Source organism: Arvicola amphibius, chromosome 1, assembly GCF_903992535.2.
Source record: "Arvicola amphibius chromosome 1, mArvAmp1.2, whole genome shotgun sequence".
Taxonomy (NCBI): Eukaryota; Metazoa; Chordata; class Mammalia; order Rodentia; family Cricetidae; genus Arvicola; species Arvicola amphibius.
In genome coordinates this window covers 149,217,743-149,244,555 of record NC_052047.1, presented here as the reverse complement: position 1 = coordinate 149,244,555, position 26,813 = coordinate 149,217,743, and the positions used below count along the sequence as shown (strand labels likewise).

The following is a 26,813-nucleotide window of genomic DNA, read 5'->3' as shown; positions in this document are numbered from 1 at the left end:
ATCTCCAGGTCCCATCTTCCAATTTCTTCCACCAGTCTGGGAGACAGTAATCATCTTAGAGCTGAGAGAGCCAAGGGTCTGGCCACAGAGGGCAACCAAGGACACAGCAGAGGCAGCCTAGGTCCTCCCTAACTTTGGGGATTTCTGAGGCAGAGCAGGGTTCATCTCCAGTAGGAGGAAGTCAAGTTCTTGGGCCTTTGAGGATTCAAAGTTTCTCTCTGTCACAAGTCTTGCTTGGAGAACTTGGTGACCAGATGGTTTCCCAAGAGATAATTAGAGGGCAAGTCTATTTCTCTCTTAAACATGCTGAAACCACCTTATTTCTCAGAGGAGTCTGAGTCAGCCAAGGAGGCCAGTGTACGGGGAGCCACATGGGTCTTTTCATAGTCATGGGGAATGGGGGTGCTGCCTGGTACCCCATCCATTCTACTAACAGGACTTTATCCACTGACTACAAAGCTTGGATCTGGGGAGCCAGCCAGTGTGCTATCTAAGGTCTGCAATGGGAACCGGCCTTCATCAGTATAGGAATTCCCTAGGCACCACTCCCCAGGAATGGGAACACCAGGGATTTTGGCCACTGGCAATGATAGCCTGCTTATCACCTCCAGATACAGCCTAGTCCATTCTTGCCCACAATCCCAAGGACCTCTCCAGGGCTGTAAGGACTGGTCACCCTGCCTTGTGACATTCTCCTAGGCTTGACTGCCCTTTTGTCTCCTACTCTGTGCTGTAGCAGGTGCCACTTTTTGGATCACGAGGCAGATTTTCCTCATGACAGACATTCAGGTATTTGAAAGCAAGAACCATGTATCCTGTATATGGACACTCAGCCAGAGAAACCATTGCAGGTCCAGAGAGATAGTAGGACTTGGATACTGGAGCAGGCAGGCCTGCCTTCCCTGGGCCAGGTCATTTCTGTTGTGGAGGACTTAGCAGTGAGGCCTGGAGGGGATCCCTGGGCTGAGTTTTCCTCTGGTCTTGAGGCTGAAGTGAATTGGCAACCGCTGGCTGCTGCCCAGAGAGGCTTCACCTAGTCTCTATCTCCAGTGTTTTTTCTATGGTTCCCTCACCTCCCCAGCAGGTCAGGGTGCCAGCCTTATCAGAATAGCAGCGCTAATTTTAGTCAGTGCAATCTACCTCAGGCTGCTGCCCAGTTTTGTAAATTGCTTTCTTTTCCCTGGGGAACCAAAGAAGAAATGGTATTGCCAGCTAGAGCTTTGAAAACTAACCCAGATGTCCACCCTTCTCCCATATGATCTCTTTCTCATCTCCCCTCAGAGCTCCAGGGCTGATGCTGATGTCCTTGGAGAAGTGGCTCAGAGGCCTGGACCATTGGGATCTGTCCTCTCAGTGATGTGGAGTTTTAACCTGACTTGGGGCATGGCATATCCCAGATCACACAGGACCCCAAGAGAAAAGGGCCGAGAGGATAAAACAATAGGGCCTAAGAGACTGAATATCTTTCCATCCCTTTCCCGCTGCACCAGGTTTTCCCAGTCTCTGCTCTCTGTTATCCACCCCCGCTTTTATCCATGCCTCTGAATTCTCTTCATTCTCCTTTCTCCATCACTACCCACTCCCACCCCCACTGCGCCCCACATTTCCTCCCAATCGCTCCTAGAGATCTGGTCACTATAGGGAATAGGCCAGATTCATCCCCTTCCTTGCTTCCTGAGGGTGCCGTGCCACCCCCTCAAGCTCTCTTGGCACTAGGCCCCCAAGATAATCTTTTGCAACTGCCCAGGCTCTCATCCCCTTTGCAGTGCACCCTTGTTTCCTCCAGCCCCGGCTGGCTACTGCAGTACTCACGCAGGCAGGCTCTGTCTCCAACTTGGGTAAGGGGCTACCCTCCACTCCTCTGGGCTCCTTTTCCTGAAATCTGCCCGGGTCTGAAGATAACGGGGCCGTGAACGCCTGTGCCGGTAGCTTGCCTTGCTGCGCCTGGATGGGATCAGGTGGCAGCGTCTGTGTCTGTCCGCTCAGCACAGCTCAGCTCTGCCTGCCGCCCGCCCCCCATCTCGCACCGGAGGCGGGGCGGGGGCGGGGGCCTGGAGGCTCAGGGGAGGGGGAAAAGGAGAAGCAGCAAGGGGAGGGGGACCCTGTAGCTTGCCTGCTGCTGCTGAGCACTTTCCGGTGATATTGGCATCTTTGGATCTTCCCCCTGCAATCTTGTAGAGCATGCAGCACCATTGTGCTCAACACACTTTCTCCATCAGACATGAAAACCGAGGCTGGGAAGGTATCAGTAAAATTTCAACATTCTAGCACTACTGGGTCCTGTTGGTCACTGCAGCGTCTTGAGGCTGAGTTAGAGGTTCAGGTACACTTGCAGCCACTATTTCCTCTCTCTTCCCCTCTACTTCCCACCACTAGCCCTGTCTGGTTCTCTTCCCTTCTAGCTTGTCCCTCAGCTCTCCTGAGGCAGCTCCTAGGAATTCACCTAATGTCTTGCCTGCAGGACTCCAAGGTCCTACTTCTGACCAGAGTTATTACCAGGTCTAGGGTCTCTTGCACTGGAACCAAAAACTCCAGTTTATTTCTGGTTTCTACTGTTACTCCATCCTGGAGTCAGGAGGAAACTTCCTGAGTCCTGTTACTGTCAGCACTGAAATTGGCTGCTATTTCTTTGTAACAGCTCTATTTGAGAGAGCTACTTGTGGGTATCTGACAGTAGCATCTCCTAAAGCCACATTAGATGCCATGAGCCCACAGTTGGTTCTGGGGCTGGCATGGGCTGGTCCTCTTCATTCTGGGCAAGGAAAGGATCTTCAAATAGGGTAGCCACCCAAAGCTGGTACTGAAAGGGGCTGTATTGGTCCCTTCTGTTCTCACACAGCCAATAAGTGGGCATCATGTAAGGATCTTTGCCAAGGAGAAGGGAAGGACTTCAGAGTCAGGGAATCTTGGACATGCCAGCTTCTGTTTTCTCTCAGTCTGTACCTTTGCACAGTTTGGTATCTTATCTGCATCCCAGGACAATTGTGGAAAAAAAAATCAGATCCTGCTTAGTGTGTCTTTTTCTGGTCCTAGTTATATTAATGACACATCTGCTCTGTTGATCTTGCCTTAATCAAAGACCCCACCCTCCCTCTCCCTGTCGAGCCTCCACTGGGGCCTCCAGCCTCAGATGACCTGCTCTGGGCTCTCTAGTTACAGGAAGCAGAAAGAGGCTGCAAATAGTGGGCTGACAGGCATAGAGGAAGGCTACCACTGTTCTTGATTTAGTACTGTCCTTTCTGACTATGATCCCCGTCCTCCCAGTGGCCTAGGGTGTGGTGGTACTCAAGGGGAAAGGGCCCAAGTTCGGATATGGGTGAAGAGAATGAGAGCCAGTGTCCTCGTCCCCCGCACCCCCCACTTTCTTTTGTCTCTCTCAAACCTCACCTTTTCTGCATCTTGTGTGCCCCGCCCCCCACCTTTCCAATTACTTCTCCTGTGGGGACAGCTGGTGAAATGGAGGTGACTAGGAAGAGAAGATCTGAAGTGTGTGGGTGGGAATGAGACCATTTGTGTCCTCCCTTATTCATCACACACAGAAACAAACAGACTTATTAAGAGGGCAGGACTAGTGGGGAAAGTGATGCTGGACAGCAAGGGTCATGGTGTCTCGCCCCAGCCCCAGGAAAGGTCCTGAATAGGTTTTTGTTTGTTTTTCCCTACAAGAAGATAAAATCCCATAGTTAGATATTTCCCCCCCTTTCAGTAATCATTATTGTTGTAACTATTAGATGCCTGCTGGATGCTGAGTGCTGAGTGACAGAAAAAGATCAAGTTCTTGCTCCTGTTTTGGGAATGGAAGTAGGAATAAAAGGAAGGGAAGACCTAAAAGTGAGACAGGGCTATGGGTGTGCTCATAGCTTAGGAAGCTGAGGCAGGTGGCTTGCCAAAACTAGCGGTTTAGCCTGGGCTAGAGTTTGTTCCAGGGCAGTCAGAGCTACATAGTGAGTCTAAATCTCAAATACCAGGCCTGCCAAGCCATGAAGCAGGACATGGTAGTGCACATGTGTAGTTCTCAAAGGAGCAGGAGTTCGAGGTTAGCCTGGGCCACATGGTGACACACTGCCTTTTTTTTTTCTTGGTTTTTTGAGACAAGGGTTCTCTGTAGCTTTAGAGCCTGTCCTGGAGCTAGCTCTTGTAGACCAGGCTGGCTTTGAACTCACAGAGATCCGCCTGCCTCTGCCTCCTGAGTGCTGGCTTAACAACAGAAAACCTTGGGGTTGGAGAGATGGCGTTAAAAGCACTTGTTGCTTTTGCAGAGGACCTGGGTTCGAGTCATAACCTTCTGTAACTAGTTTCAGGAGATCTGAAACTTTGGCCTCCACAGACGATAACATGCAAGTGGTGCACATTTCGTTTTAAAACCGAAAGGTGGAAAATTTAATGTGGTATGAAATCTCCTAGAAAGGAAGGGAAACATTTGGCAGGGAAGGCATTTATTTAAGCCTTTCTCGAATGTGGAAAGGGGGATTTTAGAATTGCCCTTCCCCCAAGTCAAGCAGCTGGAACACAGCCCGGCGGGTCCATTCCTCCAAGGGCTCTGATCCCCTTTCAGCCTATTCAAGCTCGCCCGGGTCGTAGCGAACAGGCAAACAATCGGACACTGTTTTATTCAGAGGCATCGGCTCCAACCTCCTACTTGGCGGGCGCCGGAGAGCAGTCTCTAGGAGTTCCTGGGGGAAATAAGCATCCAGGTACCTCATCACTGAGGATGTCGGACCAGAAGGCTCAGTAAGCATTTGGTCCGGTGAGAAGCAGAAAGGACCCGCTCTGCGGAGGGCCGCCCTTCCCGCGGCCTTAGCGGCGGATCTACCGTTGGGTACTGGATGTTGCAGCAAGCGTTCAGCCTGTAGGCGGTGCAGCCGCAGACTACAACTTCCAGAAGGCTTTGCAGCCTTTGGTTAGTGGCGTATTCTTTCTCCCAGCAAAGGGCGGAGGGGGTGGGGCTTTCTCGATCAAGTGCTTTCCAATCACCAGGGGACATGGTGGACCGCGCTGCCGGAAGTTCCGTGAAGTAGGCTCGGTGGCTGATCCCAGCTTCCGTGTTGGTCGCGCGCCTTCTTGTGGCTAAGATGGCGGCGGAGCATCCAGAACCTCCCAAAGGAGAATTGCAGTTGCCACCGCCGCCACCTCCAGGCCACTACGGCGCTTGGGCTGCCCAGGAGCTTCAGGCCAAATTGGCGGAAATAGGAGCTCCGATCCAGGGTGAGGCTCATGGGGCAGTCAAGGGAGGCTGCGTGGTCTTGTGGAGAAGTGGAGCCTGGTTACCCAGGAGACCCACAGGCGGGGGGCGGAGACAGGCCGCTGCGGCCCGACTTGGCCCAGCTGGGCTGTTGGGGTTGATACTGACCCCCTGATTCTGTGCTTCGTCCCACAGGGAGTCGCGAGGAGCTGGTTGAACGGCTGCAGACCTACACCCGCCAGGTGAGTGTTTGTTCAAGATAGGTCTAACTTTTTACTAGAGGGCTTTAAGACTCCACATGGATGGGTCTTCGTTTCTTTTACTTTTTTCAGTTTTTCGAGATAGTGTTTTTCTGATAGCCCTGACTGTCCTAGAACTCACTCTGTAGACCAAGGTGGACTTGAACTAAAGAGATCATCTTGCCTTTGCCTCCGGAGTGCTCTGGGATTAAAAATACACGACTGGCTTGGACTTCGTTTCTTATGTACTTCATCGCAGCAAGCCGGGGCTTGAACGCTTTGCCAGTTTTTGCCTTTGCTTTGTTGTAATCGATTCTACCCCGCATGCTTCTCTCAGGTTTCAGCCCCAGTCTCTGGCAAACGGGCTTTGGGTGAATTTTGTTAAATAAATGAATGGGAGAGGAGGTCGTGTAATGGAATAGTTTCTCTTAGTCTGACATAGAGTTCTGTTTTGTTTTGTAGACTGGCATCGTGCTGAATCGACCAGTTTTAAGAGGAGAGGATGGGGACAAAGCCGCTCCTCCTCCTATGTCAGCCCAGGTAAGAGACTGTTTTAAGGCCCTTTCTCTCATGCATTGGCCTGATGGGATCATGAATTAAACGGGGGGGGGGGGGGGGTAATGAGACAAAATTGGGGCCTGTTCACTTTTTTTTTAATCTATTTATGCTGGGTAATGGTGGCGCACGCCTTTAATCCCAGCACTCAGGAGGCAGAGGCAGGTGGTTCTCTGTGAGTTCGAGGCCAGCCTGGTCTACAAGAACTAGTTCCAGGACAGGTTCCAAAGCTACAGAGAAACCCCGTCTCGAAAAAAAAAAAATCTATTTATTTATTATGTATACTGTATCCTTGGTATTCTGTCTGTGTGTCTGCCTGCAGGTCAGAAGAGGGCACCAGATCTCATTACAGATGGTTGTGAGTCACCATGTGATTGCTGGGAACTGAACTCAGGACCTTCAGAAGGGCAGGCAATGCTTTTAACCACTGAGCCATCTCTCCATCTCCCTGTTTACTTCTGACTTAGTGCCTGTATTGCTTCAGTCCCTAATGTCTGCTCTTTCAAATTGGATTTATTCAAGATTGAGCTTGAATACCTAGAATTCTTACTTGATTCTCTCCCAATTGGATGTAGTCATGTGCTTGTTATCAGGCCTAATTCCCAAATTATTCATTGAGACATTAAGGCAAATGCTCTGATCTTATTATATACCTCCTGCATTTAGTAATTCATTGGCATTCTGTGCCCTGGCACTTTGGTTTCTATTTCTTTAAAAAAAAAAAATATAGCTGAGCGGTGATGGTTAATGCCTTTAATCCCAGCACTGGTGGAGCTCTGATTCCATCTTGGTCTACAGAGGGAGTTCCAGGACAGCCAGGGTTACACAGGGAAATCCTGTCTTGAAAAAAAATATGTCTATGTGTGTGTATGAGTGTTTTGCCTCTGTGCATGGGCACCATGTGCATTCAGTGTCAACAGGAAGCCATCATAACAGGTGGCATCACTGTTGCTGGAGTGACAGAGGATTGTGAGCCATCATCTGGCTGCTAGGAATTGACCCCGATGATGCAAGAGCAGTTCTTCACTGCTGGTCTGTCTCTACAACCCTGGTTCCTATTTCTTTAAGTCTCTTCAGAATCTAATATTTAAGTATCTTCTTCTAAAGTAGTGGCTTTGACCTAGGGTCTATTGGTGTGTGTGTATTGTAAAGTTCCTATATGGATTTTAGAGGTGTCCTTGCATCTCCTTAAATTGAATACAAAATGTATGTTCCTGTTATTTTTCAGAGGCACCAATAGCTTTGTTTGATCAGTGCTCTAAAGTTAGCCTCTTCTTGGTTCTGCATCATTTGACTTTGAATGCCTAGCTCTTTTGCTAGGTCCCCAGCAAATGCTTCTAAAATGAAGAAATACGGGTCTGGAGAGATGGCTCAGAGGGTAAGAGTACTGGCTGCTCTTCCAGAGTCCCGAGTTCAATTCCCAGCAACCATATGGTGGCTCACAACCATCTGTAATGAGACCTGGTGTCCTCTTCTGCCCTGCAGTACATTGTATGCTTAATAAATAAGTAAATTTATATAAAAAAATGAAGAAATGCTTTCTAGTTCATAACTATATTTTTCCCCAATAGCTGTCTGGGATTCCTATGCCACCACCACCTATGGGACTCCCCCCTCTACAGCCTCCTCCACCACCTCCACCACCTCCACCAGGCCTTGGCCTTGGCTTTCCTATGGCTCACCCACCAAATCTGGGACCCCCACCTCCTCTCCGAGTTGGTGAGCCTGTGGCATTATCAGAAGATGAACGGCTGAAGCTGGCACAGCAGCAGGCAGCTTTGCTGATGCAGCAAGAGGAACGTGCCAAACAGGTAGGACAGGTAGAAACTTGTACCTAGCATACAGTAGGTCCTTGATGGGGAAATGGAGCCTTCGAAAGCTAGACCCTGAAGCCATACCTTTTAGGAAGGTATTGATTGAAGACTAGAACATAGGTACAAGGTGACAGAGAATCCTAGAAGCAAGAATTTTGGTAGATTGGCCTGGGCTGTATTGTTGCTGGAATGAGGTTTTCTTTTTCATCAAGGAAATCATTCCTGAAGGAACATGAGCTCTTAGAGCAACAGAAGCCCTGACTTTCCATATCGTGGTCCGTCCATAGGATGCTGTTTAAGATGACTTAGTGTACAATCAAGATGCTTCGTTCAAGTTTGCCTTGGAGGCTACCTCATTACCAACTAAGTTCCAGTATTTCCATTTTTATGTAGAGTCCCGGATTTAGCATTGTGCAACCGCTTTTGTGTGGTGTATAAACTAAAAATGATTTTTTAAAAAAAATTTTAGTGGGTTGTCATTAAAAAAAAAGAAAAAAATCAAATTAAATCAAGTATGTAGCACAATTTCTGTGATAATGACACATCTAGTATTTATCTATTACAGAAAATATTTACAATTACTTTTTTGTTTTGTTTTGTTTTTCAAGACAGTTTCTCTGTGTAGCTCTGGCTGTCCCGGGTCTCGCTCTGTAGACTGGGCTAGCCTTGATCTCAGAGAGATATCTGCCTCTGCCTCCCGAGTTCTGGGATTAAAGATGTGCGCCATCAGTGCCAGGCTGATTACTGCTAGTCTTACGTGGTGTCATTTAGGTACTTTGTGGAGAATGCTGGCATATGTGGTCAATTGTATTGGATTTAGACTGTGATGAGTATAGGTCTGGGAATGATGTGAAGATGTTCTGCCCCATATCAATTTTACCCAGTGGGTAATTCAGGAGTATTAGAAGGCAAGCATTAAATACAAATATGGACACATGGATGACATACTAGTTTGTCTAGGTTGTGGCAGATTTTAAGGGATAACTAAAAGAAAATGACTCATGGTTCTTTCTAAATAGTTTGAACTCTGGGGGAAGAAAATTCATTGAAAAGTAGATGGTAGTGTTAAATAGTGAATTCTCTTCTAGGAACCAGAAATTTCCTAGGGTTTTTCTCATTGGTTTCTAGGAATTTTGCATTGTGGTGAATAGTTTCTAATTTAATAAGTTTTGTGCAAATGTAGGAGTGGAGGTTGTCAGCCCCGCGCGGCTTTCTGATTGCACCCCTGAAAGAACACATTGTCGGGTTGGTGCCAAATTCCTTCACGCTGCATCTTCACTCCCCTCTTATAGGCCGCTGTGTTAATGGAGCAGGAACGACAGCAGGAGATTGCCAAGATGGGCACTGCAGTCCCTCGGCCTCCTCAAGATATGGGTCAGCTGGGTGTTCGTACTCCTCTGGGACCTCGAGGTAAGACCCTTGAATGGAAGGGAGGAGCAAAGAAGGTAATTTTTAAAATACTTCTGTTTAACTGGGCATGCTGCCACATTTCTATAATCCTGCTGACTGAGAGGTAATGGCAGGAGGGTACAGGTCATCCTAGGTATCGATTTCGAAGATGGTCTGGGCTATTTGAAAACCTGTGTTTCTCTGTGTAGCCCTGGCTGTTCTGGAACTCACTCTGTAGATCTGGCTGACCTGCCTCTGCCTCCCAAAAGCTGGGATTAAAGGGATGCACCACCAGTGTCCGACTTACATAATTAAAAAAATATATATATTGAGGCTGGTGAGATGGCTCAGTAGTTAAGAGCACTGACTGCTCTTCCAGAGGACTCGGGTTCAATTCCCAGCACTCACATGGCTGCTTATAACTTGTCTGTAACTCCAGTTCCAGAGAATATGACACTGTTATACCAATGCATATAAAACGAAGTTAAATAATTTAAAAGCTGGAAATTCCTTGCAGTTTATCATTTAAAAAAAATATATATATATACACACATGTATATGTGTATTTAAAGATATATTTATATGTATGTTTTTATATATTGATAAATATTTTATTTAAATATATACATATTTAAAATATGTGTCTGTATTCAACATATACAGACTTTTTCTTGTCATTCCCTAACAGATCTATTTAGATAGCATTTGTATTGTCGTGGATATTAGAGATGATCTTAAAATACACAAGGTGTATTTATATATTCTGTGCAAATCGTATGTTTTCTACGAAGGACTTGAGCATTCTGATTCCAGTATTTGGGTGGGGTCCTAAAACAAAGTCCCCATGGATACCAAGGGACGGGTATATATATCAAATTTAAAAGATTACTGAGACTGGAGAGATGACTCAGTGGTTAAGAGCATTTGGTGCTCTTGCAGAGGTCCCAGGTTCTGTTCCTAGTATCCATATCGTGGGTTACAGTCATCTGTAACTCCACTTCCAAGGGATGCAGTGCCCTCTTCTGACCTCCTTGGGCACCAGGCACACATGTACACATATATGCATGCAGACAAAAAACCCATACACATCAATAAACATTACTTGCTGAGCTTGGTGGTATATACCTTCCAGAGCCAGAGACAGGCTCATCTCTGTGAGGTTGAGAGCAATAAGGTTTACAAAGCAAGTTCTAAACCAGCCTGAGCTACATAGGGAGACCCTTGTCTCCAAAACAAAAACCAAATTATTAGAGTCAGCCATGATGGTGCATATCTGTAACCTGTAATCCTATTGGTCAGAGGCCGAAGAAAGGATTATGAGCTTGAGCAACATAGAACCTATCTCAGAAACAAAACAAAACAAAAAACAAAGGGCTGGAGAGATAGAGAGAGTTGTTTAGGGTACTTGTTACTCTTGCTGAGGACCCAGGTTCAGTTCTCAGCACCACATGCTGGCTCATAACTCAACTACATTTTTAGGGGATCTGACCTTCTCTTTTGACCTCTTCAGGAACCAGGAGTCATGTGTACATAAGTATGTGCAGAAGAAACAGTCTTTTTTTTTTTTTTGTGGTTTTTCGAGACAGGGCTTCTTTGTAGCTTAGGAGTCTGTCCTGGAACTAGCTCTTGTAGACCAGGCTGGCCTTGAACTCACAGAGATCTGTCTCCTGAGTGCTGGAATTAAAGGCGTGTACCACCAATGCCTGGTGAAACATTCTTACATATAAAATAAATAAAAATTAGAAACAAATGAAAAAACAGAGAGGTTGGAGAGATATTCCATTACTTAAAGTGCCTGCTCGTTGTGTAGAGGACCCGAGTTCTACCCAACCAGCCACATTGGGTGACTTACGATCACTGGTAACTCCAGCTTTAGGGGATCTGACTTCCTGTTACGGCCTCTGTGGCTATAACCACACACATGGAATGTGAGAGAAGAGAATAGAAAAATAATTATTCAAAAGAAGAAAGAAAAACTTAAGTATAACAAGTATATTCTAGGTCATAAGTTTTTACATACTATGTGTACTTGTGAAGCCAGCCTGGGAAGCCTGCACCAGAACATGCCAGCACCCCACAAGTTCTCCTGTGCCCTTCATCACCTCGTGCCCTGTAGGACAGCTGCCACCAGGAGACTATTCTGACATTGGACTTCTCTTTTCCTTCACACAGTAGCTGCTCCAGTAGGCCCTGTGGTTCCCACTCCCACTGTTTTGCCCATGGGGGCACCTGTTCCTCGCCCTCGGGGTCCCCCACCACCCCCTGGAGATGAGAACAGAGAGGTGAGACTACTGACTTCTTCCTTGGGTCAGAAAAGTTGTAGGTTAGAGGGTACTGCTTTAGGACCTCAGGGGAGTCTGTGCTGTGGAGGTGGGTTAAATTCTTGGGCATAGGCAGGAATCACAGTTAGCTACAATGAACTTTAGGGTTAAGGACTTGGGAGACATCTTGGGCAGAATTGTAAGGGATGCAGAGCTTATCTGTTGTGTATCACCACCCACCCAGTAGTCTTTCCAAGACAAGAGATAGGAATGAGGGAGTCGGCTCTTCTGATTGTGTTGTCTCTGGCAGATGGATGATCCCTCTGTGGGCCCCAAGATCCCCCAGGCTTTGGAAAAGATTCTGCAGCTGAAGGAAAGCCGTCAGGAGGAGATGAACTCTCAGCAGGGTGAGTAGTGTGTCCTGAAGCTGCAGCACAGGACTGGACCACAGTGTTGTGCTGAGGCCATGTCCTCCTTTCTCATCCTTGAGAAGAGCAGGTGACCCTCTAGTGACTAGAAAACTGGGTGTGGTAGCGCACATATTCTTGATCCCAGCACTTAGAGGTAGAGAGAGGAGGATCGGAAGTGCACAGTCCTTTTCTACATAGTGAGTTTAAGACCACCCTGTTTCAAAAAGAAAAGGAAAAGATGACTGTGAAGTTACTCTTAGGAGAGTTGATTGCCACATTCTTCTCGAGCAGAGGAAGAAGAAATGGAGACAGACACTCGCTCATCCCTGGGACAGTCAGCATCAGAGACTGAGGAGGACACCGTGTCCATATCCAAAAAGGAGGTATGTGATGAAGCTCGTCCAGAAGGGTGATGCAGAAATGCAGTTTGGACATGTGCTGATGTCATCTAGGCATCTCGCAGACCTTCACTTGTCACAGTGCCCTTGAGTTCTGAGTACTGTTGATGCCCAGCTGAAAGGCTGTGGCTCCAGGCTGCATAGCAGCTTACCTTTTAAGAGGCAAAACTTTGGCTTGTGCCTGTTTGGGTGAAGACTCAATGCTAAAGTAGTGAAGGCAGGTATGGGGTGCAGATTCTCTGACTGAGGTAGTTTTCCTGTCTTCATAGAAAAACCGGAAGCGTCGGAACCGAAAGAAGAAGAAAAAGCCCCAGCGGGTACGCGCAGCATCTTCAGAGAGCTCTGGGGACCGAGAGAAAGACTCAGCTCGGTCTCGAGGCTCTGACTCCCCTGCTGCTGATGTCGAGATTGAATATGTGACCGAAGAGCCTGAAATTTATGAGCCCAACTTCATCTTCTTCAAGAGGATTTTTGAGGCTTTCAAGGTACAAGAAGTGTGTGCTCTGAGTGGGCCACACTCGATAGGAATGGGATGCGATGAGATGAGCCTGGGATCATTGCTTGCATACAGGGGTCAGAATGGAGGTGTGTCATGAGATTTTCAAATACTCTGTCTCCTTAGCTCACTGATGATGTGAAGAAGGAGAAGGAGAAGGAGCCAGAGAAACTTGACAAAATGGAAAACTCTGCAGTCCCTAAGAAGAAGGGCTTTGAGGAGGAGCACAAGGACAGTGATGATGACAGCAGCGATGATGAACAGGTCAGGCCCCTCACAGTTGGAGACGGATGCAGGGCACAGAAAGTTGAGGTGTTCCCTTAGGCACTATGGTAAAAGGCTTCTATGACTTAAGCATTGAAGTGGGCTGGGCAGTTTGATTCCCACCTGAGGCCCACCTAAGAGGTCACTTTATTTTAGGAAAAGAAGCCAGAAGCTCCTAAGCTATCCAAGAAGAAGCTGCGCCGAATGAATCGCTTTACTGTGGCAGAACTCAAGCAGGTTAGAGCTGAGATGACCCAGCTGGATCTGGAGGCTGGGGAATGGTGACGTGCACTCAGCCCTACCAAGCATGCCTTAGAGGGCTTATAGGGAGGTGCTTTCATGGATGCTCTTGGTATAGCTGTCGTGAGAAAGAGAAGACAGCTTTAGTCAAGAGGTGGGCTTTGTATTGCTCTGCTTTTCAGCTGGTGGCTCGGCCTGATGTTGTGGAGATGCATGACGTGACAGCACAGGACCCTAAGCTCTTGGTTCACCTCAAGGCTACCCGGAACTCTGTCCCTGTGCCACGCCACTGGTGTTTTAAGCGCAAGTACCTGCAAGGCAAGCGGGGCATTGAGAAGCCCCCCTTTGAGCTGCCAGACTTCATCAAACGCACGGGCATTCAGGAGATGCGAGAGGCCCTGCAGGAGAAGGTGAGGCCGGACTGGGGCACAAATCTTGAGTTTAGCCAACCTTACCCTTTGTAGCAGCCTGCCTTAGAATTGGTCTAATTAACCTTTTCCAGATTAGAAGTCAGCACTGTAAGTAGACCTTGAGTTTGGGCTTAGAGCATCACTCCTTTGCTAGTTTGAGGTTCCTGATTCTGAATAGCAGCTTTCTTCCTCTGCCTTCACTTGGGTCAGCTTGCTGTTTTCTGATGCATTTGTAGCTAGAGGTGCAAATGAGGCTTAGTTGGGTTCCTATTGCTGTGATAAAACATCATGACCAAAAGCAACGTGGAGAGAAAGGGTTTGTTTCATTCACAGTTCCATTGTAACAGTGGATCGTCAAAAGCAGCGAGGGCGGGAACTCTAGCAGGTCAGGAACCTGGAGGCAGGAGCTGATGCAGTAACCAGCTGCTTACTGGCCTGTTCCGTATGACTTGCTCAGCATTCTTTGTTTTGGAGGGGAGGTGGTTTTCGAGACAGGGTTTCTCTATGTAACAGTCTTAGCTGTTCTGGAACTAGCTCTTGTAGACCAGGTTGGCCTTGAACTCACAGAGATTTGCCTCCCAACTGCTGTGATTAAAAGTGTGCATTGCCATCACCACCTTGCTCAGTTTGCTTTCAGTTGGACCACCAGCTCAGGCATAGGCCCTCCCCCATCAAGCACTAATTAAGAAAATGTCCTACAACAGCAGCTGGCCCCTTTGTTGGGGTGGAGGCATTTTCTTAATTGAGGGTCCCTCCTCTCAGATGACTCTAGCTTGTGTCAAGTTGACATAAAACTGCCTAGCACAATGCTTGTGTAAATTTTTTTAAAAAATATTTATTTATTCATTATGTATACAGTATTTTATCTGTGTGTGTGTCTGCAGGCCAGAAAAGGGCACCAGACCCCATTACAGATGGTTGTGAGCCACCATGTGGTTGCTGGGAATTGAACTCAGGACCTTTGGAAGAGCAGCCAGTGCTCTCAACCTCTGAGCCATCTCTCCAGCCCCGCTTGTGTAAATTTTTAAGTTTAAATATTTTAAGTAAACACGCTAAGCACTAGTTGTCTGTGAATGAAAACTGTCTTCCATTAGCTTGTAGTCATCTATTCTCACTCTCTTTTAGTTTTAGATTTATTTACTTTTTATATGTGGTGTTTGGCTTGCATGCATGTATGTATTGGGCTTATACCCGTTGCCTGTGGAGATCAGGATGTCGCATACCTTTGGAACTAGAGTTGGGACTTACTGTAAGCCACCGTGTAGGTGCTGGGAACTGAAGTTATGGCCTCTGCGAAAGCAATAGTGCTTTTAAACCAGTGAGCCAGCTCTCCAGCCTTGGTCCCGTTCTCTTGGTCACACATTCAAGCAGTAGGGACTGACAGAAAGCTATGATTGCTTTCATAGAGTTGGGTCTATTTTGTTCAGCAGACCGTGCCATTTGAATTTCAGGTGCTGCTGTTTCGCTCGGGCTTCTTGAAGCTAAGCTGATTTTTCAGAGTGAGATAAATGAGGTTCCATTGAATTGGAGCCAGAGTGTCTAATAAAGTATTGACTAATACTAGGAATTCATCTCTTCTGATACTTTTTACAGGAAGAACAAAAGACCATGAAGTCAAAAATGAGAGAGAAAGTTCGGCCCAAAATGGGGAAGATAGATATTGACTACCAGAAACTGCATGATGCGTTCTTCAAGTGGCAGACCAAGCCAAAGCTCACTATCCATGGGGATCTATATTATGAGGTTCGGGAAGGGGGCTGGGAGGTACAGGGCCGAATCTTGATGTTGACTTTGGTTAAAGTCCATTTCAAAGCTAGTACAGTGATCCTCAGCTTTAAAATTTCCCATTGCTGGCACTGGGTAAGACAATATGTGTTTTTTTTGTTTGTTTGTTTGTTTTCTCTCCCTCAAACAAGTCCTTTTTTCAGAAGAGAGTTATAGACCAGGTATTTGAAGTGATTTTTTTTTTTTTTTTTTTTTTTTTTTTTTTTTTTGTTTTTCGAGACAGGGTTTCTCTGTGGCTTTGGAGCCTGTCCTGGAACTAGTTCTTGTAGACCAGGCTGGTCTCGAACTCACAGAGATCCGCCTGCCTCTGCCTCCCGAGTGCTGGGATTAAAGGCGTGCGCCACCACCGCCCGGCTGAAGTGATGTTTTTGCGGGTGGTTTAGGGACAACATGCCAAGTGGCAGGTGTTATGCAGAAACATTTTGTGTTTTAAGTGAGAGAAAGTTTTATTCCTACCCCTGATTTTTGAAATGTTAATCACCATGGCATGATAAGGTGATTGAAACAGAAGGATGCTGACAACCATCCTGTCCAGGGGCCTCGTTTCACAAGTGAGAAGCAGGTGCTGCATTTGGCCTTACTCTCACAGTGCATTCGTAGCAGAAGGAGTCTGGCCTTCTTCCTTTTCCTGTTCTACTCAAAATCTAAGTGGGAGCCCGGCAGTCCTCATGAGACTTTGTATCTGATGGGGATTAGGACATCTTGTCTGGTATCATATCCCCATGCCACTGAGATCTTAGGATGTGTCTGGAGTCCCCAATAGAGCAGGCTGTGCTTTTTCCGCAGGGGAAGGAGTTTGAGACACGGCTGAAGGAGAAGAAGCCTGGAGACCTATCTGATGAACTAAGGATTTCCTTAGGGATGCCAGTAGGACCCGTAAGTGTTGACTATGTGGCTGGGGAAAATGGAGAGAGGATAAGAATAGGAGCAGAAGGGAAGATGGGTAGGGGAAGATGGGTCATATCCTGTTCTGCTTTTCCTACAGAATGCCCACAAAGTCCCTCCCCCGTGGCTGATTGCCATGCAGCGATATGGGCCACCCCCATCCTACCCGAACCTGAAAATTCCTGGGCTGAATTCACCTATTCCTGAGGTGAGCAGAGAGCTTGTTTTCCCTCTTGGCTGTCTTGTTTTTTTGTTTATTTTTTCCTCTTATCTGTGTATATGTGTATGTGTGTGTTATATACACAGGAGTGTGTATATGTTATTCACAAATGTGTGGACAGAGCATAATATGGAGTGATGGATGGTCTCTCTCAATGGTTCTCTGTGTTATTGCTTTGAGACAGGATCTATCCTGAACCAGAAGCTGTTTTAGCTAGGTTGGCTGGCCAGTAAGTTCTTGAGTTCCACCTGTTTTCACCCCTAATGCTGGCTTATTATAGGTGTGAGCAGCCCTGTGTAGCTGAATATTTGATTCAGGTCCTTACTTTTACAGAACAAAAGCCCTTCTTTACCCACTGAGTCAACATCCTTTTTTAAAAAGTAGTAGCTTTTACTTGCTTACTTTTTATGTTTATTGTTTTACCTACGTCTGTGTGTATGCCTGATATCTTCAGAGGCCAGGAAAGGGTGTCATATTCTCTGTGACTGGAGTTACAGTGGTGAGCTGCCATACAGGTGCTGAGAACTGGACCCAGGTTTGCTGCAAAAGCAAGTGCTCTTAACCATGGAGCCTTCTCTCCAGCCCCAATAGTTTTTATTATTTTTATTTGTTTGCTTGTTTTTTTGAGACAGGGTTTCTCTTTGTAGCAGCCTGTCTATTATGGACTTGCTCTGTAGTCTAGTCTGGCCTGGAACTCACAGAGATCCGCCTGCCTCTGCCTCCCAAGTGCAGGGATTAAAGGCGTGCGCCACCTTCCATGGTTTTGTTTTTGTTTTTCTTTAAATGTCTTCTAATGTTTAACTATGTTTTGCCATCCTAGTTTCCCATGTGAGCTTTGTATCTTGGAGTGTTAACTTTTTTCAACCTTTTCTAGAGTTTAGGAGAAACTCATTCATCTTCCCTCCTCTGCAGAGCTGTTCCTTTGGATACCATGCTGGTGGATGGGGCAAACCCCCAGTAGATGAGACTGGGAAGCCACTTTATGGGGATGTGTTTGGAACCAATGCTGCTGAGTTTCAGGTATGGGGAGGCTGCTGAGTTTGATTTTACTCAGTGCTTAAAAGGTTAGGAATAGTTGGTCTGTAACTTCATTATCAGGGAGCTAGGGCATGTGTTTTCTTGATTGGTCACGCAGCTTTCCTTTAGGGGATTTATGTGCTTACTCTTCCATCTTTCGGTTCATAGCAGGGTGGGCAATAGGCACACAGTAAGTACTTGTTGAATGAATGAGGAATCTCTTTCAGACCAAAACTGAAGAAGAAGAGATTGATCGGACCCCTTGGGGAGAACTAGAACCGTCAGATGAAGAATCCTCAGAAGAAGAGGAAGAGGAAGAAAGTGATGAAGACAAGCCAGATGAGACTGGCTTTGTCACACCTGCAGACAGGTAGGAAGTTGAACCCGGCTCCTCCAGAGCAGTCTGTCTGTCCCTGGAGACTGCTGCTTTACAATGGGACTTTTATTCCTCTCCGCCTCATAGTGGCCTCATCACTCCTGGAGGATTCTCGTCAGTGCCAGCTGGAATGGAGACCCCCGAACTCATTGAGCTGAGGAAGAAGAAGATTGAGGAGGCAATGGATGGGTGAGAGAAGTTGTCGGGGGAGGACTTTTTAGTTGGTCTTCTAGGTTGGTTAGCTGACTTTTTAATTCCATTTTTCTTTATTTCCTTTCTTAGCAATTTTTTTATTGTTTTTATTGAGCTATATATTTTTCTCTGCTCCTCCCCCCGACCCTCCTGATTCCGATGCTCCCAATTTACTCAGGAGATCTTGTCTTTTTCTACTTCCCATGTAGATTAGATTCATGTATGTCATGTATGTCTTTTTTTTTTCCTGAGACAGGGTTTCTCTGTGTAGTCTTGGCTGTCCTAGAACTCACTCTAGACCAGGCTGGCTTCAAACTCACAGAAATTTGCCTGCCTCTGCCTCCTGAGTTCTGGGATTAAAGGTGTGCGCCACCACAGCCTGGATCTTTTAACAGTTATTAAACACCAGCTTTGTGTCAGTGGGAAGTCAGCAGGGTAGATGGTTGAGGTAGAGAAATGATCAGAATAAAGTAATTTCAGGTCTGATTAGCAATGGTGAGGCCGATGAAACTGGGCAATGGGTTTGAGAAGAATGTTGAATGATGGAAAGGCCCTTGGAAGGCCTCATTGAAAAGGTAGTATTTGATTTAAATATTGGGAAAGAATCAGCTAGCAGTGGTCTGCAGTCAGCAGAGAGAGAAGTACAAGCCATGAGGGAGGCTTTGCATTGTCATGGATTGTACAGCTCTGATTTTACTATGTAGACACATAGGATTGACCCGTTCTGGTTTGCTTTCTGTTGTTGTGATAAACATGACCAAAAGAAATTTGGGGACAAAAGGATTTATTTGGTGAACAGGTTACATGCAGTCTGTAAGAAGGGAAGTCAGGGAAGGAACTCAAGGCAGGAACTGAAGCAGAGGACATGGAGGAGTGCTGCTTCATGGCTTGCTCAGTCTGCGTTCTTATACAGCCTAGGACTTTCTGCCCAGGAGTAGCACAGCCCACAGTAGGCTGGGTTCTTACATTAATCAATCAAGAAATGTCTCTCTCATGGGTATGCCCACAGGCCAATCTGGTGGGGGCATTTTCCTTACTGAGATTCCCTTTTTCCCAGATGGCCCTAATTTGTTTCAGGTTGACAGAAAACCAAGCTGCATACCCCTTTATCATGAAATAGCTTCCTTGTCATGATTTGTATATCTGCACATGTGTGTAAGTGCCAGAGGTTGCTTGCTGTCAGGTAAAGGTGTCTTCAATTGTTCTCAGTCCTCCCCACCCCCCTCAGGACAGGGTTTCTCTGTGTAGCCTTGACTGTTCTGGAACTTGTTTTATAGACCAGGCTGGCCTCAAACTCACAGAGATCCACCTGCCTCTGCCTCCTGAGTGCTGGGATTAAAGGCGTGCCCACTACATCTGGCCACACAAGAGTCTTCATCTATTGCTCTCCCCCTTATTTTTTGAGACAGGATTTCTCACAGACCCTGTGACTTGCTGTTGTCTCCATTGCCCCTATGCTGGATTTAGAGACACAATTTGTTTTTAGATCCAAACTCAGGTCCCATGCTTGAATAGCAAGCACATTACCTACTGACCCATTTCCCCAGGCCCTGTAATGACACTTTATGTATTTGCTTGCTAATTATTTTTTATTTTTATTTTATTGATGTTTTGCTTCTACATATGTGTGTGTGTGTGCGCGTGTGTGTGTGTGTGTGTGTGAGTGAGGGTGTTAGGGATCCTGGAGTTACAGACAGTTGTGAGCTGCCATGTGAGTGCTGGGAATTGAACCTGGGTCCTCTGGAAGAGCAGTCAGTGCTCTTAACCACTGAGTCATCTCTTCAGTCCCATTTGCTTGCTAATTATAACATTTATCAGTTTTTTTTTTTTTTAGATGATTTCAAGTAGCCTAGCCTAGGCTGATCTTGAGTTCTTTCTTTCTTTTTTTTGCATGCAAATGGTACATTTTGATCTTGAATTCTTGACCTCCAGCGTCCACCTCCTAAGGGCTGGGATTATAGGTGTGTGCTACTACTTGTAGCTTTCAGGACTGATTTTGATTGCTATTTTCCTTTCTGTGGATTGAAACTTCTCTTTCTTTTTTCTAAGATGGGATCTTTTTTTTTTTTTTTTTTTTTTTTTTTGTTTTTCGAGACAGGGTTTCTCTGTGGCTTTGGAGCCTGTCCTGGAACTAGCTCTTGTAGACCAGGCTGGTCTCGAACTCACAGAGATCCGCCTGCCTCTGCCTCCCAAGTGCTGGGATCGCCCGGCCTAAGATGGGATCTTACTGTGTTGCCCTGGCTGACCTGTGACTGTATGTAGACCAGGCTTCCTTTGGATTCACAGAGATCTGCCTTCCTCTGCTTCCTTTAGTGCTGGGGTGAAAGCCATGTGGCTTTTTTTTGGGGGGGTGTGGGGAGATGGAGTCTCTATGTCACCATGGCTGGCCTTGAATTCATGATTCTTCTGTCTCAGCTTCCCTAGTCCTGGGATTAAATGTAGGTGTGTAGTACCATGCCTTGCTATATGTCTAATATAGTTTCTGGCTGGCTGCTTAGCTTTGTAAAATTTACTTGACTGGGCCCAGGGTATTTTATATTCCTACATATCTTCAACTTTGATCAGTATATAGTTTTGTTTTGTTTTTTTCCTGAGACAGGGTTTCTCTGTAGTTTTGGAGGCTATCTTGGAATTAGTTCTTGTAGACCAGGCTGGCCTCGAACTCAGAGATATCCACCTGCCTCTGCCTGACTGCTATCCTTTTTTAAAAAATAATTATTGTGTGTGCATGCATGGTGAGTTTGTGTGGGCATATGTGTGTATGTGCTATTGTGCTGCAGCAAGCTCATAATGGTCACAACTTGGTGGAGTTGTTTTTTTCCTTTCTATGGGTTCCACAGAAAGGTCTAGCTTGCCGGCTGAGCTGTTTCAGTGGCTCTAAAGTTCTCTATGAAACTTAGCCTCTTTGACCACTAACCTTTCCTTATGTGGAAGTCCTGGTTCTGCCCTCTTAATTTGACTCAGAAGATCCTTTAGTTTAGTGTCTGTAGCCCTTACAGATTCTGTCCTGTAGGATCAGCACTGACCCACACCACATCCCTAACCCAAAATTCTGCAGATACTTCAGCTGCAGTCATCGTGGAATTCTCCAAGAATCTAAATGCTACCTATGTTTGTTTGATTCCAGAGACCCTTTGTCCCTTACTGGGTTTACTTTCTTGTCCTTTACAGCAGTGAGACACCTCAGCTGTTCACTGTACTGCCAGAGAAGAGAACAGCCACTGTTGGGGGAGCCATGATGGGGTCAACCCACATCTATGACATGTCCACGGTCATGAGTCGGAAGGGCCCAGCCCCTGAACTGCAAGGTGTGGAAGTAGCGCTGGCCCCTGAGGAATTGGAGCTGGACCCCATGGCCATGACCCAGAAGTATGAGGAACATGTGAGGGAGCAGCAGGCACAAGTGGAGAAGGAAGACTTCAGTGACATGGTGGCTGAGCATGCTGCTAAACAGAAGGTGGGTGCAACCCGGGACCCTTGGGGGACAGCCTAGGAGAAAAGTCTGTCTGCCCTGGTGGAGCTGTGTGCTTCAGTTGCTGAGAGGGAAGGTGGACCCAGTGCCTGAAGCCCTTAGAGATCTCCCATTGGTTGCCATCTCTTAATGACGTGATGCTGGGGCACAGGAAGCAGAAGAAAGTGATGCAAATCTGAGAGATTGTGGTTTTCAGTGCTTTTTTTCAATTTTTATGTCTATGACCTGTCTGGGGATTAACCTGTTGTAACCTGTCTCTCTCTTTCTCCAACAGCAAAAGAAACGGAAAGCTCAGCCCCAGGACAGTCGTGGGGGCAGCAAGAAATACAAGGAATTCAAATTTTAGGTCCCCCTCACATAGCTGGCCTTCCTTTAGGCCCTTTGTGTGTCTGGGCTTTATATGTGGGTCCCCAAAGCTAAATAACTCTGTACTTCCCTAGGCTTGTCATTTCATGTTCTTATTTTAGACTTGTTTTGTAAATAAAGCTGTTTCCCAAGGATGGATGAATACATGACACTCTTGAATCTCTCCTTCTTAGCTTCTGCAGAAGCATATACTTCTTGCCTATAATCACAGACTACCCCATAGGACTATGGGATCATAGGTTGCTGTGCTGAAATTGTGGATAATTTACTATCCCTTACCCCTCCTTTGTCTGAAGGCTCTGAGGGAAGTACCTTTAGGTCTGGTCTGACCTTATTGCTTTGTCCCTGGGGAATAAAAATAGCCAGCTTAGCACCCAGGCTAGGCTGGGAAGTAACTGTAGGCTAGGGAAGTAGGCCAGGTCAGGCCTTCCTCGTTGACCTTGTGGCAGAAAGGCCTACTTCTTACTTACTGGAGAACATCTACGTTTCAAAATCTAAATTGTTCCAGTGTTCCTGCTAACCCTTGGATTCACTAGTTATGTGTGTATGTTTGAAGGGCTTGTTTTTCCCTGGTGCCCTTGAGTTCTGAGACTGGGTTGGAGCATGGAATCCCATGACATTTGCTCAAGTACTGGGGAGAAGTGAGGTGTGGGTGTAGGAAGGTGCAAGTGCAGTGGGGGTGGGGTATGGCAGCTGATCAGGCCTTGAGAGAAATAGAATTTTTGAAATTGAGAAAGCACTGAGGCACTCTGGGACTTTGAAATCAAGGCTGTGGTCGGGGGGGGGGGGGGTGAGGGCGCTGTACCAAGAAGAAAGGCTGTTAGATTTGGCCAACCTTAGCTCAATGGGCTCCTGCCTACCCTCATGAGCAAACTTCCTAACTCAAGTGCCCGAGGTGGTGACCAGTCGCTGGATCTCCATTTACAACTCCTTATACAGGAGTGGGCGAAGTATCCAGTAGCCCACAGAAGGGGTCGTCACAGCAGGCTATCCGATTCTCACGCAACGCGTGACACGCTGAGCGTTGGCCTCCGATACGTGCTCGGCAGATCCCAGGAGCTGAGCGCGCTCCCGTGCAGCCCTCTCCGGTCCGAGACCGCGCCCCGGAAAACCCGGGTTTCCGCTGGCGGGGTAGCGGCCGCCGGAGGGGTAGGAGGAGGGGCGCGGAGCAGGCGCTCCAAGGCCTGAGAGCTGCGCCGCGAGAACGCTCCGACTGTAGCCCCCTCCCCAGAGGCCGCGGGGCCGAGCTCGGGTGGCCCCGCCCCTTGGCGCCCGGCTGGGTGGGACCGCGGCTCCCCGCCCCCTTTCGGCCACGCCCACCCAGTGTCTGGGCCGCGCGGGCCGCAACAGGCGGCGGCGGGCGAGCGCGAGGATCGCGCGCAGCGAAGGCCCGCGCGTGCGTGCAGATTCGCTGGCGGCTCGCGCTCCGCCGGGCGGTCTGAGTCGCGCTGAGCCCCCGCTGCCGCCACTGCGGGGGGAAGCCTGCGAGCCGCTCGGCGTGGCCTCAGTCTGCGTAAGCCCTGCGCCCCCTCGACCCCTGGCCAGGCCATGGCGGAACGCGGAGGGGCGGGCGGTGGTCCCGGTGGTGCCGGGGGCGGCAGCGGCCAGCGGGGCTCTGGGGTCGCCCAGTCTCCCCAGCAGCAGCCACCGCAGCAGCAGCCGCTGCCGCAACAGCCAACGCCCCCCAAGCTGGCCCAGGCCACCTCGTCCTCTTCGTCCACCTCTGCTGCGGCCGCCTCCTCTTCGTCCTCCTCCACCTCCACCTCCATGGCCGTCGCGGTGGCCTCAGGCTCTGCGCCTCCCGGCGGTCCAGGACCAGGCCGCACCCCCGCCCCGGTGCAGATGAATTTGTATGCCACCTGGGAGGTGGACCGGAGCTCGTCTAGCTGTGTGCCCAGGTAAGTAATGGGCGGGTGGGACTAGGTATGCGCCTAGGGGACCGCCAGGTTGGCTCTGTGACAGGCCCCACCTCCCCATTTCTCCCCGTTGGGTTAGGGGACGTCCGCCACCCTAAGCTCGTCCCGGCTCGGGTGAGAGAGAGAGGTGGAGAGAGAGAGAGAGAGAGAGGTGGAGAGAGAGAGAGAGAGAGAGAGAGAGAGAGAGAGTGTGTGTGTGTGTGTGTGTGTGTGTGTATGTGTGTGTGTGGCGGCGGGGGTGCTGCCTTCGCCTGGGCCTTCCAAGATTGTTGTGTGGGCCTGCCCTCTCCCAGTAGCCCCACCTTCTGCCTTGGCCAGGACCACCCTTTTGGCCTCCTGGACCCAGCCTTTCTTGGGTCTGACCGAATAATACGGCCTTCCTTACGATCAGTAAGTCACTCTTCTTCCTGCCTCTCTGGCTGGCACTCGTGGGCTGTACATATGTTACACAGATGTGGTATTTTCCAATATACTCCGCATATGCCAAATTCAATTGTTACCTGTTGCAGGTCAAGCTGGTTTAATGACACTCGGGGGTTCAGTATGCATGTTCATCTGGGCTTCACGTTACACACATTCTATGGGTGCTTTGTGCCCTTAGTTTTGTGACATCAATTGAATGTGTTCTCAAATGCAAGTTTTCCTTTCCTCCTCCCCTAGATGCTGGTCATAGGGTCCCCCAGTTCCTCGGGGATCTGTAAAATGACTGCCTTGTTCCTAAATTCAATCTATTTTTCTGTTGTTGGAACCATCTGGGAACTTGCATCAAACGATATACTTGGAGATGTTTTCTGTTTCCCTATGGCAAAGCAGTTCTTCAGTAACTCTTTGGGGACAGTGTGTTGGAACTGGTCCTGTGATAAGACAGCCTGCAGGGTTGGTTTTGCCCAATAAGCACAAAGAGATGCCTGGAGGTGTTCTTTTTGTGCTTCTCAGGTTCTAGCCTCACTGTTAGCCCAACAGGGCAGGTGGATGTGTGTGTAAGTTAGAGATTGGGAGCATTGTGGGGTTCCACCCTCAACTCTCTTACTATTTCCTCATCTCCCTTTGTTTTGAACAACATCACACCAATATATAGGGCATGAAAAGTGATGACTAGCACATCTTTTCATGTCATTTAGTGAAAAATATAGAGCTCTACCCCTCCTGTTAAAGCTCAGAGTGTGTCCCTTTCCTGAACCGCATTCTGGCTTCCCCTACAAAAGTGAACACTCTTCTGGATTGTGTTCCTCTACCTCTGTCTGTCTGTCTCTCTTAATTATAGCTTTATTACATATGAGTCAGAGAGAGAGAGAGAGAGAGAGAGAGAGAGAGAGAGAGAGAGAGAGAGAGAGAGAGAGAGAACCCTACTTGCCTTGGTCTGGAACTCACAGAGATCTGCCTGTATCTTGCTTCTCTAGTGCTGGGATTAAAGGAATGCATCTCCTTCCTGGGTTCAACATTTTTGGAGCTTGTAATCAATGTCTCATACTGTATGTATTCTGTCACTTTTAACTCAGGCTTGTGCAAGTTATCAATATTGTTTGGTAACTCTTAAATTTTTAGTACTTTCCCTAATGGATAATATTTGGTTATATGAATTACTATTTGATTCTGATGAATATTTAGGTTGCTTCCTGCTAACGTGGGCAGTAGAATGTGTATATGTGTAGTGTGGATTTGCCCAGGATTTGTGCTCCTAGGCAGAAGTTTCCTTAGAGTATATGTGTATGTAGGACTGGAATTGCTGCCAGAAGTGTGGGTTTGAAGCTCGAGATGATGGTAGACTGCCATTTCCACCCTACACTCTGCCCTTTGTGTTCTCATTCGCTGCTCTAATTTATATTGTCTGCTTTCTCGGTTCTTCCTTTAAGGAAATCAGGAACCATAGTAATTTACTTTGGCCAGAGCCCTAGCATGACACGAAACTCAAGTGAGATCTTACTGTGGAATGGTACAGTGTGCCTTTTGGCTGGGCAGGCCTCTCTCTTTCTGCGTGGGCCTTTCTCTTGCTGAGTATGCTGCTCCTCCTAGTCACCCCATCAGAGTCCTCTGTCTGCTCCATCCTGCAGGGGTCTGTTGTTAGTGAAACATGTTCTCCTTTGTATCTGGGAGTGTTTGAATAGTGACCTTTGGGTGGTTGCCTTTTCTGGCATGTTAGATTTAAAAAACATGAATTGATGGGCAGAAACTGTCACAAAGGGAAACAAAGAGAAGAATCACTGAGTTGAGTTTTGGTTTGACCGTAAGAGCTCTTGGTTACTAAAAGGCATGCATAATAAATTACTGTCCCAAGATACAGGGTAGGCATTCTGTATGTGGATGTGTATAGTTATGTCTTGTTTACTGTCCAGTCCTGGCCTATCATCTGCCCTTCTGTGACTGTTTTTTAGCAATTATCCTTGTGCCTCCCAGCACCTTGTGAAACACTTGTGCTTCTTGGAGCATGCTGCATGTCTTCAGGATAGAAAACTCCCTGGGGGGAGAAAAAGACCGTTATTGGCCCTTCTACGTATTGAGTCATTTGGTGAATTATTGTTTCCTTGTTCATATTACATAAAATATACAGACACCATGAAACTGTATAGAACCTGGAACTAACATTCTTCTCTCATGTAACTCCAGTGCAACACAAACGCATGAGCAATAGGCAGCTAAGCCATGCAAATCTGAGGTTAGGTGTGCATAGGAACACGTGGGAACTAGGCATACTGGCATATGCCTAGAGCACTTGGGAGTTTGAGGCAGGGTGATTAATGACTTAAGGACAGCCAGAGTTTCATAGTTTCAGGCCAGCCAGGGAGCTATAACAAGATTTAGTTGGGCCGGTCTGTGGTGGTGCACGCCTTTAGTCCCTGCACTTGGGAGGCAGAGGCAGGCAGATCTCTTTGAGTTTGAGGTCAGCCTGCTCTACAAGAGCTAATTCCAGGACAGACTCCAAAGCTAT

At 47.5% G+C, this 26,813-nt stretch overlaps 2 protein-coding genes across 4 annotated transcripts in view; both read left to right on the top strand.

The window, feature by feature from the left end:
• Positions 1 to 5,039: 5,039 nt before the first annotated feature.
• Positions 5,040 to 22,105, top strand: Sf3b2 (splicing factor 3b subunit 2). 2 transcript variants are annotated; one of them, XM_038313217.2, is made up of 20 exons: positions 5,040 to 5,205; positions 5,378 to 5,424; positions 5,884 to 5,961; positions 7,548 to 7,787; positions 9,083 to 9,200; positions 11,355 to 11,461; positions 11,751 to 11,847; positions 12,142 to 12,233; positions 12,518 to 12,733; positions 12,871 to 13,008; positions 13,165 to 13,245; positions 13,431 to 13,658; positions 15,252 to 15,401; positions 16,230 to 16,319; positions 16,429 to 16,536; positions 17,461 to 17,568; positions 17,793 to 17,935; positions 18,029 to 18,130; positions 21,305 to 21,590; positions 21,880 to 22,105. In XM_038313217.2, exons 1-20 carry the CDS (start codon positions 5,073 to 5,075, stop codon positions 21,949 to 21,951), a joined length of 2,634 nt encoding a protein of 877 aa, XP_038169145.1. In that variant the 5' UTR covers positions 5,040 to 5,072; the 3' UTR covers positions 21,952 to 22,105. The 2 variants fall into 2 exon arrangements, with proteins under 2 accessions (XP_038169145.1, XP_038169136.1); XM_038313208.2 differs by having other exon boundaries at positions 5,041 to 5,205; positions 11,352 to 11,461.
• A 1,367-nt stretch (positions 22,106 to 23,472) lies between these two features.
• Positions 23,473 to 26,813, top strand: part of Pacs1 (phosphofurin acidic cluster sorting protein 1) — a 135,758-nt gene continuing 132,417 nt past the window's right edge. For both annotated transcript variants that reach the window (XM_038329404.2, XM_038329398.2), the window contains exon 1: positions 23,473 to 23,869. In XM_038329404.2, coding sequence (XP_038185332.1) covers positions 23,520 to 23,869 — 350 coding nt within the window. In that variant the 5' untranslated portion in view covers positions 23,473 to 23,519. The remainder of the gene's footprint in view (positions 23,870 to 26,813) is intronic.

Excerpts from the sequence above, each read along its gene's own strand:
- Sf3b2 (XM_038313208.2), top strand. The coding sequence starts at position 5,073 with ATGGCGGCGGAGCATCCAGAACCTCCCAAAGGAGAATTGCAGTTGCCA. Across the intron at positions 5,206-5,377 it reads AATAGGAGCTCCGATCCAGG|GGAGTCGCGAGGAGCTGGTT; the intron begins GTGAGGCTCATG and ends TTCGTCCCACAG. Across the intron at positions 5,962-7,547 it reads CTCCTCCTATGTCAGCCCAG|CTGTCTGGGATTCCTATGCC; the intron begins GTAAGAGACTGT and ends TTTCCCCAATAG.